Below are 23,264 nucleotides of genomic sequence, written 5' to 3'. Positions count from 1 at the left end.
AATAAAAAAACTTAATTACACATTTTAATTATTGCTTTCACTATTTTGAATAATAATAATAATAATAATAATAATAATTATTATTATTATTATTATTATTATTATTATTATTATTTTTTGTATGATTTTAAGCCTACTATTCAATATTCATTCCCCAGAAGTTGAATTCTGTTTTGGACAGTGAACAGTTGTAGCAAGAAATGTTTATTACAACATACATAGTTCATTTCAAAACATAATACAAGCTTTATACTGAAAATAAATAATTACTTGAGCTGTCATCGAAATTTGGAATAAAACCGCCGAAACAGTTCAATTTTACTGAAAATATTGTGTGTGTGTGTGTGTGTGTGTGTGTGTGTGTGTGTGTGTTTTACATTGCTAATTAAGTGCATGAATAACTAGGAGCATTTGTTTAAATTAATGACTTCAAAAGGGTAATATATAAAACTGTACAATATTCGAAAAAATACTTAGGAAATAAACCAATAACAGGAGTATTTAAGATTATAAAATTTTGATACTGAAGGTACAATAAACTTATAGGCAGGTGTATAGCGTCATCAACCCCTCTCTCTCTCTCTCTATTCTCGGCTCTGTTTCAGAGTCCACACAGTTTATATGGTCGAAGATGATTAAAATCAAATAAATGAATTTATAAATAGCTGTAACTGTGTGTGGCTTCATAAGCTACAGGCCATAAGGGAGGAATTTCATTAAAAAAAAAATTAAAAATAACAACAACCTCCAAGTGCTATTTTGTTGGTAGCAATACCTCTACAACTGGAATGAGGGCCTATATTTGCATATGCAAAAAAAACAAGTACAGATCTGCTACGAGTATGTTACAAAATAATGAGTAAATATGGAGAGAACTAAAGCATGGTATAAGCCCGAGGGAAGCATGAGGTGGACTGTAAAACGGCCTCTGGTGCTGCAACAAATCAATTAAGAAACTGTGATAGAATTACAGGTTTCACTTCAACAGAAGGTGTGTGAGAAAAACCCAAACAAATGGAACACCAGTCCGCCAAATAGCATTATTATGGAGCTGATGAGAAACGGTGACACAAACCAAAGGCGCTGGCAGGTTATTAGGCACATTTTGTATTTATATCCGTGATGTAGAAAATAATTTGCCGGGCTCCAAAAGGTAGGTAATCTGAAATGTGACGTCTGATATGCCGCTCTAGAATAATGCCCTCATGACAGTTAGAAAATGACGAAGGCTGAACAGGTAGATCTCTGTTCTTGTTGTTGTTGTTGTTGTTGTTGTTGTTGTTGTGTTTCAGTGCTGGAGGCAGCTGGAGGAGTCTGTCTGAGTCCGGGACAGCCACGGGGGGCTTGGAGGTGCCACCGCGCGCCCCTGCGCTCGAGAGTCTGTGCATGCCGGGGGATTCCTCCCGGTGCTTCGGTCAGAGATCGTGGCACGAGGAGGCGTCTCCCGCGCTCCCGCTGTGAGAATAGGGTCCCTCGTGCGGCGGCGGCTCTCCCGGCGGCGTCATGCGCTTCTCCTTCTGCCTCCGGTTGCAGAACCACACGCGCACCACCTCCTTCTCCAGCTGCAGCGAGTCCGCCAGCGAGGTGATCTCCGGCGCGGAGGGTTTGGGACACTTGAGAAAGTGCGTCTCCAGAACCCCCTTGACGCTGACCTCGATGGACGTCCTCTTCTTCCTCTTCCTCCCCTGAGCTGCTATCTTGTCTATACTGCTAGCGCTGCCTGTGGACGAGTCTGCCTCCTCCAGCCACTTGTTCAGCAACGGCTTTAGTTTGCACATGTTTTTAAAGCTCAGCTGCAGAGCCTCGAACCTGCAGATGGTGGTTTGGGAAAAGACGTTCCCGTACAGCGTGCCCAGAGCCAAACCCACGTCCGCCTGCGTAAAGCCCAGCTTGATCCTCCGCTGTTTGAACTGCTTGGCAAAGTGCTCCAGCTCGTCCGAAGTCGGCGTCTCCTCGTCGGAGTGGTCGTGGCAGTGGTGGCCGCCGAGGTCGCTGTGCTCGGGGCTGAGCGTGTCCCTGAGGCCCGGGTGCATGCCTTGGCCCTGCGGGTTGGGTGGAGGTGTGAGGCCACCGTGGTCCAGCATGCCGTTGACATTGAAGCCCGTCTGCGAGTAGATGTTAATCTGCTGCCCGCTGGTGATGGAGGAGTTGTGGGACACCGGAGTTCCCCAGGCTCCGGGGTGGTTGCCATGGTTGTTGTGATGAGGGGAGTGATGCGCTACGTGCGAGGAGCGATGATGGATGATGCCAAGCTGCAGGTCCTCTCGGCCGGGTTTTACGTCCTGCTGCTCCATGGAGGCCGACCAGGGGCTGCCCTCCGACAGACTGCTCGCCCACTGGTGCCCGAGAGGGTGTCCGTTGCTCTGGACGCTCTGCAGGTAGTCACTTTGGAGGAGTTTCTGGTGGCCTCTGTAGGGGCTAGCAGGCTGCATGGCCTGGCTGTCCGGGTGGATCATGGGACTGGAGCTGAGCAGGGTGTAGGGGCTGGAGGCAGCTGTGGCCATGCTGGCTGCTGAACCCCGCTAGTGCTACTGAAGGAAGGGAGCAGCTCAGCCTCTGACATCTCCCTCTCTCTGGAGTCTCGGCAGCAGCCTGCCATTGACTGACAGCCTCCACCGCCACTCACAGACCGACGGAGACGCAGTGACGACGCATCTCGACCAATGGCGGCGCAGACAGCCGAAAACTCCGCCTGTGGAAATAGAGCCGCGGATAGCAAAGGGTTACAGGCAGTCGAACCGGAAATGAGACGGAATGCTGGTCCAGTGGGTCTGGCTGTGCAACGATGTGCGCGTGGAGCGCAGTTCCTGTTTATTAATTAAAGTTTCCAACTGATTTACGCACGAGTTTATTGCTTCTCCTGTCACCCTTGAGCGCGTGCGAAGGAGGAGATTAAGGCGCAATGGCATTTGTTAGACGTGCCAGCACTTAATGTAGAAGGATACAATCAAACCAAGAGCGGTTCTCATTGCTAATTATTAACTTTTAGAGAATACTTCTCCAGGTGTTTATAGAATGAGCTTCTCAAGATAGTGTTTTACGCGGAAGAGTTTTACGCACGGGACATTAATTATCCATAACCATTCGGTCAGACAAAAATAATGCATGGCCTGGGCCTATAATGGCAATTTATTAGGCCTATTTAAAATAAGGTTTCCATAAAATATAAAAAAAAAACTAACATTTATTTGATAGGCCAAACTCACACCTTTGCTCCACATGGAATCATGCACTCATCGGACACGTTTACAGCCTAAAACTTCAACATTTCTACATTTTCTCAAAGAAATAAATGTGTCCTCACGCACTACACACTTCCAGTCTTTAAGAATCTCATCAGTTCCTCTCAGAGTTGTAAAAGATCTATCTGCATAAATGTGAACTAACTTAGCTGCGTAATTATATTTGCCATTAGAGGACGACTGCGTCCCAGTCTCCTTACTGGTTTGAAATTCCATTAAATATATTGCTCGAGCTCCCAGGTTAAGCTTGATTTAAATTTGCATACATTTTCATACATTTAGGAGAAATAAAAGAAGGCTGCAGCCACCAGAAAGTCATTAAAGAGCGCTGAGCCGAGGAGCTGCTTGTGGAGACAGAGACAGAGAGGAGGCTGGAGCAGGTGAGCTGACCGCGGGCTGGATGTGTGGACGGGGCCGCTGGAGGGTGGACGGGGCCTCGGTAACCGGAGGAATGACACACAGCGGCCGGGAGGGACGGGTGATGACAGGACATTCTCTAGCCTCGTGTTGTAGGCCTGTAGATGGGTGGGACATAATTCAACACATGGATTTGTCTGTTGTTGTGTCCTGGTTGTAAATTCTCCAAGCAGTTTACTCTTTGAAACTTCATTGAAAAGTGGCTGAATATTTGACGTGAATGGCCCGGTTGATCGAGTGGCCTAGTTTGCTGAACCGGGTTGCTTCGTTGGCGTTGTTCTGGGATGAAATTATGCAGAATTATATGTGAACGCTTAGTTCGTTTTTTTGGCACAATGGCAGTTGGGTTATTTCATTACAATTCCTGTATTTTCATACGTGTCGTATTAAATGACACGCCGAAGCGAATTGATTTTGGAGAATGAATTCTCAAGAAAAAAGGCCTATCCTATCCTACAAATAAATTTGAGTAAATCGGAGCCTGTCGCTGTTAACACAATTTGGGGTTTTAAATTTGGCTTAACTGATAGCACAAGCAAAATAGCCAAAGAAAATAACATTTTAAATGGGCCTATTTTTGGTCTTGTTACAAAAAATAAAGTGTGCGTTTTTGGGAGCATAAAGCAGACAGGAGAGGGACTTGGAGAGGGGGGTTGTATTGCTCTCGATAGTCTAAGTTTCTAAGTGTAACAGATGCTTCTCTAGAAACGCTCCTTGTGCTGATTCCTTTTATTCACATCAACATTTTTCTGCCGTCGAGCGCGTTTCCATAGCGAGGCGAATAAAAGGCAAATCCCCGCTCCGCGCCTCCAATAAAGAGCCCATTCACAGATAACCCGAGCCAGCCCTGCTACACTTACACCATGCAGCACTGCAGGCTCTCCCGACCGAGGGGCATAACACAAACTAATCACTCATAATGTCTTTAATTTTATCTTTATAAAACGGTAGTTTAAGGTTGTTTGTCATGTTTGTGTAGCTGCTTGTTTGTGTTTATTTGGCGGCTTTGAGGGAATCTTTTGCTGATTATTTTCTGACTCCGATTATTTTCTCTAGGCAGTGGAGTAAATTAAAAGATTTTTTAACTATATAACATCGAGTAGGGGATCATCGCGAAGGAAATACATCCACTTTTCAGAGAAAACTAAATATAGTGTTGGGATGCCTTTCCCCCTGAAACATCATACCGTATCTATATGGGCCCATAATGTTACGCTTAAATTAAATTCTAAACATGTTGTCAAACATGTAATTATATCTAGATGAGTTATTCTTCCGATTAAATGAATAATGAACAAAAAAGCTTTCAATCTAATGACTTCCTGGCTGTAACACACTGTCATGGGCTTTTTTAAAAAACAGCAATATTAGTGCTCATTATTTGGGGAGTAGCCTACTGATTTTAGATGGGCTCACTCACGTTGCCAGATCACCACTGAGGCAAGAAAACAACAACAAATTCTCCATTTCCAAAGGAGGTTTGGGGTGTCTGCCTTTCTCAATGTTTGTCATTTTCAGTAGGCCTTTATAATATGTTCTATCTCGCTATGATAATTCAAGAGTGATACAGTTTTGCCGTTGCTTTTGTGGGCATATTATATATATATTTTTTAATAGTAAACTGTTAATGGAGTTGGTTTACATGTGGCCCAATATTTTTTTTTGCGAAAAAATATCATTAGACTTTGGTTTAGCCTAACTGCTCTCCTGTCCGGTTTCGAGCAGCAGGCTGCAGCCTCCAGAGATAAATCAGCATCAGTCTGCTGCTGAGACAGCCTCGGGCCTCAGGGCGGGACCTGTCACTCGGTGCCATGACCTTTTGAAAACTTTCCCCATGAAGCCTAAAATCTCTGCTCCTGTGGCTGGACCCTGAGCTGAAACATATCAATACGCCCTGTGTTATTTATGTGGGGAATATGTGCGCTCATTTCAGACCTGTGATGATCAAAAAGAAAAGAAAGAAAACAAGCCTTGCAATCAGGACTTAACATTGCTAATTAGAAAATAAATGAACGATGTTAAGTCCTGACTACAAACGGACTGCTGGGCGTTTTTTGCCAACGAGTTGAAATGTTGTCTTATGATCCAAAGCCTTCGTGTCACTACCGCTGAGATGGAACACAGTTGTCCTCTCATCCCTGACACACACACACTCACACACACACACTTCACAGGCTCCCAGACAGTCAGATCGATACTCCCATTAACCCGTGACGTCGCTAATAAAGGACAGTGACACCGTGTTTTAACAAGACGGCCCTACAACAGCAAACCCGAAACTAATCTGACACCATGTCGGTGACAGGCCGTTTGTTTTCATCATCAACATGAAACAAAAACTCCTGTTTGAGATGTTTCTGATAGAAAAATGTCCACCTGTCAGTCATGTGCGTGTATGTGTGTGTGTGTGTGTGTGTGTGTGTGTGTGTGTGTGTGTGTGTGTGTGTGTGTGTGTGTGTGTGTGTGTGTGTGTGTATGTCCAGCAAGGGGCGAGGAGGATGATATACATTGGACACAGCGATGAGTGAATGTATATGAAGTTAAAGTTCATCCCCTGAGAGCACACACACACACACACACACACACACACACACACACACACACACACACACACACACACTATAAATGTATACATTCATAATGCATGAGGCCCGGTGCGTTTGTTTGGTCTGCAGTGAGTGAGACACACTGGTTCAAAGAAGTCTTTTCAAAATTGAAAGGTTTATGCTTTTCAACAAGTCCATAGTGAAGTCCTCGGATTTTTAGGAAACCTTAATGTTGGGGGGCGAATGTTTGAATTTGTCCTCAAACTGTCCCGTTCCGATGATGTTCCCTGACAATTTCATTTTTAAAGCGAATTTGGTTGACATTGCACGTTTTCACGAAACTTCATTCTGACATGTATAACATGTATTTAATAGCTACATATATAATCACAGCATGCAAACAGTGGGATTGATTCAGGAGATTTTTTTAAAGGCAATTCAAACCATATTGTTGTAATATAACTCTACTTTTTCAAACGATATGCAATCTTAGTTTCCCCGCGGAAGAGAAGCAATCACAGTAGCTGTCCCTGATTCCGATCATCAGATACGTGTAATGTGTTTTATTTAAAGATAAAAAAGGATGAATGTACACCTGGACTTGTTTGAAAAGGTCTTACTTTGAATTAAGAATACATTAATAACAAACCGCACTCTAATGATTCAGTCTTTGTTTAAGGATTATATTAATGTAAATATATATATATATATATATATATATATATATATATATATATATATATATATATATTTACATTAATATAATATAAAATAAAATACAATATACAGTGATGAACCTTACACACTTCATTTTTGCACAGCAGCTAGACAGATGTCATAGATCCGGGGGACATGACAATATGATATATGGGAATATGAATGAGCTGTATTGCGATTTTATTGACCGTCATGACAAGGTAAACTTTAAAACCCGGATTTTCTTTATGTCAGATAATGTTGTTTTGACTTTTGAAGTTCCCTCAAAATTCAAATAATTAAATTTCCTGGTAGACATAAAGTGTAATGTGAGGCTTCAATTAAATGTCTGAGGTGTGGATATTAGTATTCCAACTATGATGCAAATTCCAGCGGCAAATTATTTTGGGTTTCAAGTTAATTAGAAAATGAATTCAGTCATAACAACACACAGGCCTGAGGTCAGAGAGAGTCTTCCAACTCCTGAAAATGTCTTCTTTACACATAAAGAACAAACACTCACAGGCACAAAAGCAGTCGTTGCAATATTATTTTTTATTATCTGCAAGAACTTGAAACACCTGAACAAAATTGAAACTGTTTGTCTCTCTTGCCTTCCCTCAAACAAAGGGAATGTTTGTCAGAGACATTATTCACCGCTTGCATTCGTGTGTGTGTGTGTGTGTGTGTGTGTGTTACAGGTGCTGTTTGCGAAAGAGGCTGGTATATTGTCTCTGGGTCAGCGAGGGAGCCAAGGTTTGTAAAAATCTACATAACATTACCATCTGTTAAACTTCAAACTGCTCAAACACACACGCACACGCACACACACACACAAACACTCAGTATCCTATATACAGAGAGCAGTGAAGAAGAGTCTATAGAAATGTAATGTATGCTCTTCAGCCGCTTTCCAGCTCCTCTTCCACGTCCTCCTCCTTCTTTGCTGAGTGAGCAGAGAAGAGCTCGGGGTTATGGCCTCTTCTGGCACCAACGAGGAAGAGAAAGGACTGGAACAGACTTGTTATGAAAACTTCTGTGCTAAAAAATCTGTCTTTTCTCTCAGAAAATGAATGTGTAACGAATGAATTTCATGTGGAATATCTGCAAGTTCTCTGACACAGTTAAATAACCAACCAACATACTTTCCCCTGTGGCCTACAAACCTACCCCCCCTCCTCCTCCACACACATACACACACACACACACACACACACACACACACACACACACACACAGGTCCCTCTGAAGGAGCAGGCGGAGCTGGCAGTTGCACATCTGCATTTCAAACACAGACTCTCTGGGATTCATTATTAATTAGCCTGCTGAGCCCTGGAGAACTGGTGATGCTGCCGTCTCACACACACACACACACACACACACACACACACACACACACACACACACACACACACACACACCTCGCGACCCCTTTGCCCCCTCTGCTCTACAGTTAGAGAGTCCTCAGCAGAATACTGAGCTGTACAGGAGCTTCCCTCCATCCAATCACATCACTTTCCTGGATTTCCCGGCCCAATGCATGGTAGAGGATGATGAATTACAAGAGTAGATGGTGTTTCACGGTGCTAAATGACATAGCCTATGTGAGAAGATGACAGAAGCCTGAAGAGCTGTTACTGGTCCTCCCAGTATATCACATCAATAAACATTACAAAAGTCCTTTATGCCTTCGTTTGCTTTATTCTTAGCTATTTGTGGGAGAATAAGATTGTTGTGTTTTGCTTGCCTCTAATTTATGTGTGTTACTGTGTGTGCAGCTCTGCGCATTAACCTCCAGCAGCAGTAGATAGAGGCAGATCAGAAAGACACATAGCGATTATGCATGAGGAATGTCTCCAGGGTCCAGAGAGAGAGAGAGAGAGACAGAGAGAGAGAGAGAGAGAGAGAGAGACATCAAACACACTGCAGTGAGAACCCTCTGTCCACAACACACGTCCCACCGCTGCGCAAAGTTGGGGATGTGCAGTTTACAAAAATAAACACGATGGGAAGAAACGAACGTGCTGATCTGGTTTTCAGCCTATTGTGTGCCTCTGTTGTTGCCCACAGCCACATTAGTATGCAAGGAGCTATAATGTTTGATGCAGAGATCATTCAAGAGCATCAGATCGTGCATGATTTCATGACATATTTGTAGGATGATGTGTTGAATGCAAATATCTGAACATAGAATGTAAAGCAAAGTTCTCTCCTTGGTCCTTTAGCAATGGGAGGAAGTTACATTTTTTGATTTGGTGGCTGATAGAAGAGATTATAATGTGTTCTCCTGCAACATGTGGATCCATCCATCCATCCATCCATCCATCCATCCATCCATCCATCCATCCATCCATCCATCCATCCATCCACCATCATTATTGCTATACAGGTTGGCAGAATGTGATCTCTCGCCACACATCAACACCTCACCGATTGGCTCGCTCAAGGCTATAATCCTGGCTCTGATAGGATAAGAGGCTCTGGCAGTAATTTGGACATAAATGCATAACTGAGCAGGACTCCACCATCGCCACCTTCTGCCTCTGAACTCTTCAGTTCAGGCCTCAGCATGGCTGAAGCTGCTGCTCAGCTGTCACCTTCTATCTCATTTCAAACCGATACACCATAAGAGGAAAACACACTCTCCCACTGCAGCATCCCTGTGAGGATCTCTTAAACCAATGGGATCTGATTCCGAGCCAGCAGTGGACCTCCACCGAGCACACACACACACACCTCCTGGTTTCATAGAGACTTCTGAGTAGTGGTGCGGTGAGATTTGCAGGGGGAAACGACCACTTCTCGACAACACAGCGCAGCCTTTGTTAGATCTGGGGCAATCGAAGAATCTGCACAAATGTTGTTGCAAGTTCTCGCTCCGAAAGGGAATTCTCGTTCCCATTTCGGAGCATTCCCCTCGGCCCGCTCTTTCATTCAAAGGAATGTACATATGATTTTTGGTTTCATACCAATTCCACCTGGAGTCTCGAAGGGAAGAATAACAAATATGGGAAACATTTAATCCAGAATAATATGTTTATCCAGAGACCTGTGGACTTGGGGAGGAATGGACCCCCTCTGATGTGGTCTGCTGCCAGTGTGTGTGTGTGTGTGTGTGTGTGTGTGTGTGTGTGTGTTGGTTGCTGTATGTTTGGGTTGGACGTGTGAAATGGGTGAAGAGACCCTCCACCCCCTGGGGCCAGGAACTCTGGGTAAGGAGGAAGAGAGGTCTAACACACTCTCAGATTTCTAAAGTGTGTTTGTGTGCGAGCTTTTGTGTGTGTGTGTTTGTGTGTGTGTGTGTGATACAGGATGTGACAAAAGCTAGGCAGCAAGCCTAGTTGGACAGAATTGCAGTAAAAACTAGAAACATCTCAGTTATGTGTTATGTGTGTCTCACAAAGAAAGGTTTTTTTTTTTTTTTTTTTGAAGGAAAGAAAATATAAATCTAATCTCCTTAAACTCCCTCTGTATTTCTGCTAGTGGGGTTAAGTGTAGAGAAAATACTTAAAACCCAGAAGAATTTGCAAGAGCTGGGTTTAAAGGAACATTTAGATTTATTACATTTGGGGTTTAGTTTCATAGTTTTGGCCATTATTTTGAAGATCGTGGTTCAGGTTAAAATAAGTATGTTTGTCTCGTAAATTAAGTTGCATAGGGAAGTTAAGTAGTCAACGTAAATAAGTCAATGTTGGCTTTTAGTTCCACACAGGACACAGACAGCAGTCACCTGGGTCAAAGTCCTGGGTTTGTTTGATACATCCATCCATCCACCCCATCCTCCTCATATGTAGACTGGCGTGAAATAATCTTCAAAAATCTGAAAAGCATAGTGATAACATATAACATTGACGGGTTAGTTAGGTGAGTCACTTTTACATAAAAGTCATGAATGCGATTTTACTAGGTTGGATCTAGTAAACTAATAATCTATTTCTTGCTCCATGCCTCTTGATAAATGTATTACCTACCATCTGATATACACTGATGTATTGCACAAGCTGTGGGGCTCTTGCCATGATGATCCTTTTATGTCTGAATAAAGCCAAAACGAACATTTACGTAATGGACACCTACGTCTAAATGACTTTAATAGATACATAAAGCCAGCAATGTTACATATTCCATGTGTTTAAGCTCTGTCTGATGTCTGACTGCTTCTGTTTGTTTGTCCTGTCACACTTCTTTTTAGTGATGTCACAACATCCCCAGCTCTCAGAAATGACTTTGTTGATTACAAGATTTTCAGAAGTGATGTAAATGATGGTCGAAACTACAGAAGCAAGAGCCGAGCTATTGTGATTTTCCCTTTACAAACAGAACGCTGCACATTCATGGTAACTTGGTGAGTACAATGTTATCATTATACCAGACAGGAATGATACATGAAACCAGCAATTCCTATTAAAAATCCAGACACACGCACACGCACGCACACACATGCACACGCACACGCACGCACGCACACACACACAAAGAAGTGACACTACTACTACCTCAACTACTACTACTACTATCACCAGTTCAGTTTGCCAAAAGTACTAAATCTTGCTCTCTTTCTCGCTCCTCTCTCTCTCTCCCTCTCTCTCTCCTCTCTCTCTCTCTCTCTCTCTCTCTCCCTCTCTCTCATCTCTCTTTCTCTTTCCCTCTGAAAGAAGGTCTTATTGTGGCAATGTCAGCTGTCTCAAGGGCATCCAGAACAAAGAAGCTTTTCACCCTTCTGCATATCCTCCTCTCATCCTTCACTCTCTCACCTCTCACTCTCATTTCTCCCATTCCGACTTCCTTATTATGCAAACCTCTCATTTGTTTGGACCCTTTTTTTTCTCCCTTCCTTTTCTCACTTTTGTTTTGACATTCACATGTGAGTGGGATAGTTGCTGGTGAGCACACTTTGCAGGTTGAAGTAAATGAGATGAAGATGGTGACACTACTGGTGGATAAAAAGATAAAAAAGATGAATTCCTTGGCAAGTTCCTTGATTTAGACACAGCATATTTGAGATTACTTTGCTGCTGCTGGTGTGTGTGTGTGTGTGTGTGTGTGTGTGTGTGTGTGATAAATGTCCTGTATGTATCTGTGCCTGGCAGAGTATGGAGGCAGGAGGAGAGGGATGTATGAAGGCAGCAGCAGCTGGTGGAGATATACACAATGTCAAGAGAGCTCAGAGAGACAGAGAGAGAGGACAACAGAGGATGCCTCCTCGGCCGACTGTGTGGAAGGGGGACAGTGGAGCATAACAAACAGGATCCACCTTTCTGCTTGGCTAATTTTCCCCATTAAAACAGCCCAGCAGGAGCCTCAGTAGTCCACCAGCTGGAACAGAGGTTATTTTAGTGCCTGTCTTTCAGCAGCAGGGTGTGTTTGTATGTGTGTGTGTGTGTGTGTGTGTGTGTGTGTGTGTGTGTGTGTGTGTGTGTGTGTGTGTGTGTGTGTGTGTGTGTGTGGTGTGTGCGCGTGTGTGGTGTGTGCGTTGTGTGTGTGTGTCGCTTGCATCTATTTTGGTGTCGTGTGTGAGTCTGAGGTTTGGGGAGGCATAAAGATCTTCCATAGGAGCGGATTCAATTCACTGATATTAATTTCCTTCTCTCCAGTCATGCATAAACAAAGAAAATCTCCATGGCTGTCTACGGTATGTGTTTCGCCCTGCTGCGCGGCGCTATAATGTGCTCGGAGCTGATATTGATGTATGTGCCCATATTTGCCCAGTCATCTCTTTATGTGGCAAGCCCTCCTCTCCTCTGTCTCAGTCAGATCCTAAACTAATCCCCAACCCTGCTACTCTGACAAGAAAATCCCCTATTTTAATGCATGCACACACACAGTCCGTCTTCCTCCCTCACCCCGGGCCACACACCCCCAATCTCACACACATACACACACACACACACACACACACACACACACACACATTTTTTTTTATCCCTCTGTGTACCTGTACACAGCATCTCCCTAGTCGTTTTACCTTTTAGAAAAGCATGCCTTGTGTTCAATTTACTTCTTTGTGATATTTGTTGTGGTAATATCTTCACAGTGTGGTGGCGTTTCTGGAAATATATACTGTAATGAAATTTCTTTTTTGTTCACACAAGGCAGAGTTTGGCAGTGCAGTGTCATTATGCCAGACGCTGTCAGGAAATGTTAACCCAAATCTGCTACAGTCCATTTACTGTAAGAAAACATAATCAGACATTTGTGATTTAAAAAATGGGAAGACATGTTGTGTTATTGAAACATAGCATCAATAATGCACACTTGGGCATAATGGCCATAGATGATAGCTCATTCACATTGTAGTCTCGGAGTTGGAACACATTTTGTAACAGTGAAATAGATTTTGGAGGCAAACTACTCCAATAAAATGAACTGAATAACTAACGAGGATCTTCAAGCTAACGAGGTTTGTGATTAATTATGTTTGTATGTCACATTAAGTTGTAGGAAAGTTTAAAGACGTTGGGGCGAACTACATGACAGATAAAGATCGTTCACTTTAATTCTCTTTTTATGTTGCCATATTTTTGCCGTATTTTGCCCCAAAATAATTCCTATAGTACATAATACCTAAACAGAGGCAAATATGGCATTCTGCATATGTATGGGGATCAGTAGGCTTAGGCTATACCAAAATGTGTTCTTTCAACTTTAATCATCGTAAGGAGTTTGCAACTTTAGGATTCATAGGAAATAAATAATATTTGTTTTCAATGTGTTATTATTGATATCAAATCAAGTAAATACATTGATTTATAATTTCGTAGATTTAAATGTATCTCAGTCACACAACATATTGAATGAATTCCACTAAAGTCAAAGCTGACATGACAGTTAGGCTACTGCTACTTTGCTAAGCGACATACCTTTAGCAGGACATTAGCTCAAAGCAGGACATTATTTTATTTTTTTATCTGGATCATGATTGGATTCAGCTCCTGCACCATTCATTAGCTAGCCTGGATGCCAGCCGAACTTAGCCCCGCCCACAACTTTAGAGGTCAGGAAGTTTGGTCTGGACTTGAGCCGTTGTGGAGCAACTATGCTCGAATCAGAGCTGTTTGGACCAATCAAATTGTCAGGACGGGCTTTATACGATGATGGACAGATGATCAACAGTAACGTAATCAACCACGTCACCAAAGAGCCCTTGGGTTGAATTCATTTATAACAAAGATGGCCGCCGGCGGAGAATTGAGATGTGTAGATTCCGCCATCACGTCTGTTATAGAAGATCTCGACATCCATTTTAAAAGAGAAACAGAGAACCGCGATCACATCGCCACACCCGACCGCACAACACGGAAACTGCCGCCTCTGCCTTTGCTCTGTCGAAGCCTGCCTTTGACTTGCAGCTTCTGGGACGTCTGTCTCCGTTGATGTGATTGGTTGTAGGTCTATCCAATGAGTGCAGAGGCATTTTCTTTCTTGGTTCAGTTGAAACACGCCCCATAATCAGAGCCCCAATGGAGCAGTATCAGACTCCTATTCTGACTAGAATCTGAGTATGACGACGTCAGGCTATTCATTAGCTAACGTGGAATAACAATATGAAAGGATAGGTTCTTCAAAATTTATATTTTTCATTTATAGGTAAGGGAAAAAAAATAAATGAGAAAATTGAGTTTTAGCTTTTGCTAGTCCAGTCACTATGGTTTGGCTTTTAGCTCTGATTGTAGTTACTGCAAATGTCCATAATGTTTTGGTGGAAATTATATATTTCTATAGCGTAACAATTATTTAGAATGTAAAACAGATGCAAAAAAGTTAGATTCAGTTCTTAACTAAAAAACAGTGTGACCATGAACTGAATCTAATACAACTGGGTGCGGCCATGGAACAGTTTATGTGGTGTGGCCTAGAAGAGGGTATTCTCAACCCGCTGAGTTTTTCCTCAAAAAATAAATATGTACAGAGGCGGAAAAAGCTGGACTGACGGTTTAATTCATGCCCTTGTTGGCCTGTCAGGAGGTTTGCCAACTCCAGCCCATTTGTAAGCTATTTCACACTGTTGTTTAAAGGCTATAAACATTTTATTTGTAATTTCTGTGTTTTATAGCATATTAACACTGACGATAAAACAATACTATTAAGCTGTAACCCTACTATATACCACACCAGATTATTTATGTTTGGTTAGAGTAAAGTCAGTCCGTCCAGATGACCAATTAGTGCGTAGTACACATGTAGAAATGTGACTATTACGGCTTGTAGATGAGACAAATATATACCACACAAATATAACTTTCCGCACGCATCCTGTGAGCGAAACAAATGACAAAGGATGGATTTCATCTGCTTTACATTCAGCATCTGAAAGGACTCTCTGCATTTACCAGCCAGGAGAGATGAGGTGCGGTTGACCTTGGCATGTGTGCGAACACATGCACACAAACGCAACACATACACACACACCATGGAGGGGGGGGGCGGGACTGACAAATGGCAGTGCAGCAGCTCAGTTAGATGGTAAATGTGTGTTTAAACAACGCAGAGTGACGCTTACACACGCAACACTTAGTGGCCAGTCTGTGATAAAAGATTGATTTGGTTCACTCTCTCACTCTCACTCTTTGAAACACACACACACACACACACACACACACACACACACACACACACACACACACACACACAGTGGAATATGAGTGATGTGATTCAGGACACCTCTCGGCAGCCACTCTGCTTTCCATCCTAACGCCTGAGCAGAATACTAATCACTGGATCACATTACAGAGAGAGAGAGAGAGAGAGAGAGAGAGAGAGAGAGAGAGAGAGAGAGAGAGAGAGAGAGAGAAAGATGGTTGTAGCTATAGAAGGAGAAGAAGCAGCATGGAATAGCATGGATTATATCAGATAATAATAATAAAGGTGGGCTTCGCCAGCCATGGTGTTTTTACTTCTTCCTGTGAGCAGCATGCAAATACTGTGGGTTAGTGATAAAAAATTAATGTCCCAGGCAGGTGAGAGTCAAACTAAACAGAGTTGGAGACAGATGGGATCAGAGAGAAGAAAAGAAGTTATGTCCATCTGTATGAAGGTCATCTACAAGCTGCTATAGAAAATGTTACTCCTAATAGCTGCAGTTAAAATATATAATCAATAACTTCACTGTCTTTATTTTCATTTACTTAACAACCTTTTAGAGATAAATATTGTACACCTTAGTCCACTGCATTTATTTAGCACCAATAGATACTAGTTACTTAAAAGATTAATATTTTACAAAACATATAAACGACCTATAACATGCAATGTTATAGATTGAAATAAATATGTAAAATAATTTCAAATTACCTACACCTACACCAGCTACAATGCATCAGTAATATTAATCCAAAATCACAATAGATGGTAATATAATACTGACATGCCATTCTGCTGCATAACAGGAGCTTTTACTTTACCATGTGTAATGGGAAGAGGGTCACTTGTGTTGATGAACCCACAGAGAATTATCACCCAAATCTGCAGTCTCCTACAGTTTCAGTCTCTTTCAGCTCAATGGTTTCCATTTTCGGCCCATAACTTTTCTGTTTTGGTTCACTCTCATGGCTCTCACCAGCAGCCACAGGCAGCAATATCAACTTTAGGAAAATGTTGTTTTTAGAGCTTATTGCCATGCCCCCAAGTGGCCTTAAAATTTGAATTAATGCTTCTTTAAATACATTTCGCTGATTAGAATGATGTACTTTTGCTTAAGTAACATTTTGTATGCAGGACTATTGTTAATGGTGTATTTTTGCCCTGTGGTATTGTTACTTTTACTCAAGAAAAGGATCTAAATATTTTTTTCCTCCACAAAAAAGCGAAGAAAAAACCTCTATCCACCTGTATGCTGTAGGACTCACCCTCAAGAGGCAGCCAGTAATAGAGACAGTTAGTCCCATCAACTGAAGTTATTGGAAATAATTGTTGGAGTCATTCTTCATGAGCAATGACTCATAATATATATAATAATAATTTTAGACTAATCTGGATCATCAAATGCCAGTTTAGGCAGTGCTGTGTCCGATGTTCTCAGTGCTGCACTCGCCTGCATGGCACAACATGCCTGATATAAACGCTCACCCATTCTCCTTCTCCTCACCCTCCCTCCTCCCCTCCCCTCCCTTTCCCCAACCCCATGCTGAAGCAATTATGTCCAGTGTGTGAGTCTTCTACAGGCAGTGTGAGGGTGATTGATGATGCTGTCAGCACAGGGAACATGTTTTAACGTCAGAATAATCTCCCTGCTAATATATTACATCCACTGGATAGGGTTCAATCATTACTAATAGCGCTGCTAAGTTGGTGAGAGGGGAGCTAGTGTTGAGAGCACGTGCCTTTGTGTGTGTGTGTGTATATGTGTATCTCATTAATCAGTGCACAAGTAGAGGCAGGGAAATCTAGTAAGTCCAACCAATAAACAAGTGTGCCAGTGCAAGGTGGAATAAGCAGCCAGCAAGAAGTGTTTACTTCTTACATAATTACTCACACATATCCTATAGTCAATGAATCGACTGAGACGCTGTTATTGTGAATGTGAGAGTCTTACCAACACTTGATATAATATCAAAAAGAATGGAGCACAATGCATCCAACGCTTCAAAAAGAGGCAGCCTTGTGGTGTCTAATCCACGCTGTCTAATCTCTCAAATTGCTGTGACGTTTGATGAAGGGGATCGAGCTGGTGTGAGGAGAGAAACGGGCCTGTCAGAGAGGTGTGTGTGTGTGTGTGTGTGTGTGTGTGTGTGTGTGTGTGTGTTTTTTGCTGATGTGTACAGTACAGATCCAGCTGTGCCCTCCGCGTCAGAACAAATCCTTCTTTAAATACAAGCTGGGTTGTTTACAGCAGTTCTCTGCCTCCAGACACCATCCTCTCGCTGCCTACACTGCCTCTGTTCATTTGACACTGCCTCCTCTCTTATCTGCTTTACATACCGCTGATCAGATGCACCATCCCCCCACTTTCTATAGCTGGGGTAGAATATGCATGTTGTCACATGTTGCATGCACACATGTACACATGCATACAGGCTATACATCTGGAAACATGGGAGAAAGAAGAAGAAAGACTGTGTGTGTGCAGGAGAGAGTCTGTTGGGATTGGTGTTATATTCTGCTGGTGTCAGCTGGCTCGTGGCCTACAGATTAATGTGTGCGTATGTATGTGTGCACACGCATATGTGCGTGGTGCAAACAAAGGCACCCTCACAAACACCCGTAAACAGATTAGCTCGTCTGCTGAGAAACAAAGGGTTAAGAGAGAATGCAGATTTCACAGGGAAGGGGAGGGAGCCGAGGCTGTGCGTCTAGTTTTGGGGTGTGTGTGTGTGTTGCATGTGTGTGGGGTGAGCGGGGCCAGCGCGGCGGTGGAGCGTCGTGATCCCTCTCCCTAATACTGTGTGGAGAATCTCCTCGCTGGGCTCAGCTGCCAATTCTCTCCACTGTAACAGTTCCATTCTCCTCCTCAGCCGGTGAAACAATACTGCCATGCCTTTCTGTGCATCTCCACACAAAGAGCCCAGCGCTGAGACAGACGCTCAGAGTGAACTGAGACACAGCACGGGGACAATAGACTGAGGATGGTTTTGTTCGGCATTGTTTTGTGTGTTTGTGGAGACAAACAATAAAGAAAAGTTCCAAGGGACGAGCAACTTTTTCCTCATTGTTGAGACTTTAAGAGGATGCACAGTTTACAGAAGTGGGGATTTGCTTCTTTGGGGAATCTGTCGGTGAAATTCATGTGTCTCAGCCTTAGCTCAAAGGACATTTAGATAACTCCACTAAAAGTCAGACAAGGAGAGAAACTTTTTTCCCAGCACCTTTTTGCATGAAATATAACCCTGGTCTGATCTAATGACAGCAGGGCCTGCATCATCTGCTGTTAAAAAGCAACAAAAAAAGGTGCATGCATGTGTACACACACACACACACACACACACACACACACAGACACACACATCTCTCACTATTCTAGACACACACACACACACACACACACACACACACACACACACAAACACACTGTGGACAGTACACTGGCATACAGGAAGTTCCCCCTCTACTGGTGGCGGCGATGCTGAGACGTATTGCCCCAGAGGACCACCTCCCTGGGACCTTGAGCCGATCACGACAGCCGAAACAAGCTCTTTATCTACAGGGGCTTATTAAGCTAATTGAATTAGCATGTTGTGGTTTCTGAACCCAAATACGATTAGCCTGTTATTACTGTGTTATCAGGGTCCCTTGTTACTGTAACAGCAGGTTGCTTTTGGCTGCTTCATTGGCTGTTTTTCCCTCTCTGTCTCTCTCTGCCTGCATAACACTGGCCCTTTTCACGTATTCACATATCAGCACCTTATCTGTTAGCTACCTGGCACAATTACCAATTACTAGCAACTAGGTGAGCACATAGTGGAGCATTTAGCAGCTAAAGAGCCAGATGTTTCCTTCAGGAGATGGTTGAGACCAAAAACAGAGCTAAAAGGAAAGTGAACATTGGACTTACATTCATCAGGTGGACAGAAACACAACTCCAAATGAATGCTGCTAATGTCGCTCTGTGTTGGCTGGATGTGTAAAAAGCAACAGTTTGCTAAAAGGCTCGCCATGACAACTTCATAATTTGTTAATATGTTGTTTACAGTTTGTTGTGCTGCCTCCAAGTGGGTAAAAATCAATTAATGCAGGTTTCAGGGAAAAGTGAACAGATAAAAACATTTTTTAAAATGTCAGCTTAAACTAAAGGCGTGTTGTAGATGAATTTGATGATTTCTTTCTCTTCTTTTTACTTCCTAATCTAGCAGTTTGTTTCAATATCAGTTTCTATAATGGTGGATATCTAGTTTTGGAATTACAATATTTCATCATTATGTAACATTAATGTCAAAGGTGTTTATCATTGTATTGCATTTCCATTTGGATGATTTGATAACAATATAACTTCAAACAGAAAATGGCCTCATTGGGCACCCGGATGGCTCGGTTGTTGGAGCAGGCGGCCATGTGTAGGGGTTTGCTCCTCGACGCGGCGGGCCCAAGTTTGGCTCCGACCTGCGGCCCTTTGCTGCATGTCATTCCCCCCCTCTCTCTCCCCCCCCTGTCTTTGGCTGTCCTCTCAAAAATAAAGGCTGAAAATGCCCAAAAAATAATCTTTAAAAAAGAAAAGAAAATGGCCTTATTGAGATTTAAGTGTCCTGGCCAACAAAACAAACATAACATATAACAATGATAATAAAAAATTAAGAACTGAAATATATAAAATCGATAAATAAAAGCCTTGTATGTTGTAGTGTAGCAAAGCAACGATTTTGAAAAAAAAAAAAGAAAACCTCCAGTGTTTAGTCTCAATGAACCTGTGTGAACACAGCGCTCCTTGTGCACCGAAGCTCCTATTGCCAGCTGGGCAGAGAGTCATAGAGGCCGGCTTCAGTGAGGGAGTGGGAGGTGGGCTGACTGGGTGGAAGGAGGTGCAGGGGTGAGGGGGCTGAGAGACCAGGTTGGGGAGTCAGCTGGTGTCTCAGAGCCTGTGATTAATACACTGGGGCTGCTCTGCACCACCTCCACACCACACTGTCCTCACCTCCAATTACCATGCTAATGAACCTGCACATGTGTGACTGTGTGTGTGTGTGGGACACACCTGAGGGCACTGTCTCACTGTGCAGCATAAACAGAAACAGGCTGGCATTCAGAGGAATGGCTGCTGCTCTCTGCTAATTGAGACTGTGTGTGTGTGTGTGTGTGTGTGTGTGTGTGTGTGTGTGTGTGTGTGTGTGTGTGTGTGTGTGTTATGGGCTGACCCCAGTCTTACTCACTGATGTTATGGTAACCGGTTGAATAGGAATGTTTTCTCTGTCTAGTTATACCTGTCATGGTGACCTTTGTTCTCTGTGATTGCTGCGAGGTGGACATGAGCAGTCACAGCTCGTTCTCCATGGGTAACGTGATTTACAGGTCCACCGTGAAACAGGAGGCACATGCAAACATTTGGAGGCTGCATAGACACATACGCATGAACACTATATCAAAATGTTGAGTAATGAGGAGAATTCTTACCACATCTTACTACGACTATATAAAATAAAAATAAAAAAATCTAGTAACTTTCTGGAGTCTCTACTGTGATATACAGTCCGGCACAACACTGCAATGTGTCATTTTTAAATTAGCATGGGTAAATGTTGTGTAATGGTGTAATTTTTACACTTTCTTTACACAGTGGCGAATGAGGCAGGCAGACGGACTGGGGTGCACTAGCTGGCTAACTTAGCATTAGATTAGTCAACCCATCCAGCTAACGTTACGTGACAAATTTAATTGTAGGTTAGCCTAGCGCTGTTAACCGTGGTCAAAACAATCATTAAAAATACATTTATGGGTGTGTTGAACTTTATTGTAACCTCATAATGTTACCGTACGGTTTAGCTACCAAGCATTAGCATGAGCCACTTCAACGTAGCACATTGTAGTAAGCTGGATCGATATTAAAATATCATATCAATAAATTAGGTCTCTGCAGTATTACTGTGTTGAAAAGTGGCATGTAATTAATAAATAAATGATGCTGTGTTGCAGAAATAATCATGTAATACTGTTACTGAGTATAATTCTGTGACATTTTATGATTTAAAATAACTGACGTATCATCTGGTGTTTCTAGGCGTTTCGCACTAGACGGGTCAAAGGTCATATGATGCCATTGACAGATGACCAAATGGCACGCCTCATGTCATTAATTAAAATTACAGATTTCTCAGGGTTTAAACATTGTTGTAAACACTTGGGAAAATGTACAAAACTAAAATATATATTAACATAGGTCGTTTTTAGACATAAAAACATTACTATTCAAAATAGTACATAATATCTTTAAGTGATTAACTGTTCATGACAAATTACATGACATGAAAAAATTATACCATTGCTGAGAACACAGAGCTTTTTCTCTCTTTTTTCAAAAAAAAGTTGGGTAGAAATAATCTTCAACATGTAATCGTCATACTTAACTAGGTTCTCCAGTCAGTGCCCTTGATCTAGGCACTGGCTCAGATCTGGAGTTGGTCCCCGGGCGCTGTCATTGGCTGCCCACTGCTCCCTTGAGGGATGGGTTAAATGCAGAGAATGAATTTCGCTACATGTACGTGTATGTGACAAATAAAGTACCTTTACCTTTACCTTTACCTTAAAGTGAAAAGAAAACAAATAGAATGGGGGAGGCAGGACATGCAGAAGCATAACTTTTTCCTCTTTGTTTTGTTTTTTACCGGTAACAAAGGGCTTTATGAGAAATGTGGTCTCTTTATTTAGGCAAACACAAGTGCTTGTGTTGGACAAAAACTGTGTGATGTGACTTTCTTGTGCTTTTGTTAGTGGTGCTGAACCAAAACCATAATTTCACAGTCCAGCATCCAAAATGCAAAAGGTAGCAACCACACATTTCATCAGCTCAAAATACATACGTCTCCATGTCACCAGTGTATTCTGGCGGTGCTAAAAAACAACACACAACAACCAATCCTTCGTCCTTTTGGACACTGGAATAAGAATCAGTTCACATGCTTTATGGTCAGTGACCCTTCAGTGTGTCTGACATGACCTTGCTTACAAAAAATGTACATCAAATAGAGCCATTTACATACATCAAAATTCCTCATGAACAACAATATATTTCTATTTCAGCCTTCTGGGTGCACATGTACATGTACAGTGCCTTGCGAAAGTATTCGGCCCCCTTGAACTTTTGCCACATTTCAGGCTTCAAACAAAGATATAAAACTGTAATTTTTTGTGAAGAATCAACAAGTGGGACACAATCATGAAGTGGAACGAAATTTATTGGATATTTTAAAACCTTTTTAACAAATAAAAAACTGAAAAATTGGGCGTGCTAAATTATTCAGCCCCCTTAAGTTAATATTTATTAGCGCCACCTTTTGCTGCGATTACAGCTGTAAGTCGCTTGGGGTATGTCTCTATCAGTTTTGCACATCGAGAGACATTTTTGCCCATTCCTCCTCGCAAAACAGCTCAAGCTCAGTGAGGTTGGATGGAGAGCGTTTGTGAACAGCAGTTTTCAGTTCTTTCCACAGATTCTCGATTGGATTCAGGTCTGGACTTTGACTTGGCCATTCTAACACCTGGATATGTTTATTTGTGAACCATTCCATTGTAGATTTTGCTTTATGTTTTGGATCATTGTCTTGTTGGAAGACAAATCTCCGTCCCAGTCTCAGGTCTTTTGCAGACTCCATCAGGTTTTCTTCCAGAATGGTCCTGTATTTGGCTCTATCCATCTTCCCATCAATTTTAACCATCTTCCCTGTCCCTGCTGAAGAAAAGCAGGCCCAAACCATGATGCTGCCACCACCATGTTTGACAGTGG

At 42.5% G+C, this 23,264-nt stretch overlaps 1 protein-coding gene across 1 annotated transcript; it reads right to left on the bottom strand.

Annotated features, from left to right (window-relative positions):
* Positions 1–270: 270 nt before the first annotated feature.
* On the bottom strand, positions 271–2,561 carry LOC114562945 (POU domain, class 3, transcription factor 4). Its single transcript, XM_028589658.1, has one exon. The coding sequence runs from the start codon at positions 2,502–2,504 to the stop codon at positions 1,416–1,418; it is 1,089 nt and encodes a 362-aa protein (XP_028445459.1). The 5' UTR covers positions 2,505–2,561; the 3' UTR covers positions 271–1,415.
* Positions 2,562–23,264: the final 20,703 nt, after the last annotated feature.

This window comes from Perca flavescens, chromosome 10 (assembly GCF_004354835.1).
Source record: "Perca flavescens isolate YP-PL-M2 chromosome 10, PFLA_1.0, whole genome shotgun sequence".
NCBI classification, from domain to species: Eukaryota; Metazoa; Chordata; class Actinopteri; order Perciformes; family Percidae; genus Perca; species Perca flavescens.
Note: the sequence above shows the minus strand (reverse complement) of the source record. Positions and strands in the feature narration are given on the sequence as shown.

Bases quoted from the DNA above. Each gene is read 5' to 3' on its own strand.
- LOC114562945 (XM_028589658.1), bottom strand. From the start codon at position 2,504: ATGGCCACAGCTGCCTCCAGCCCCTACACCCTGCTCAGCTCCAGTCCC.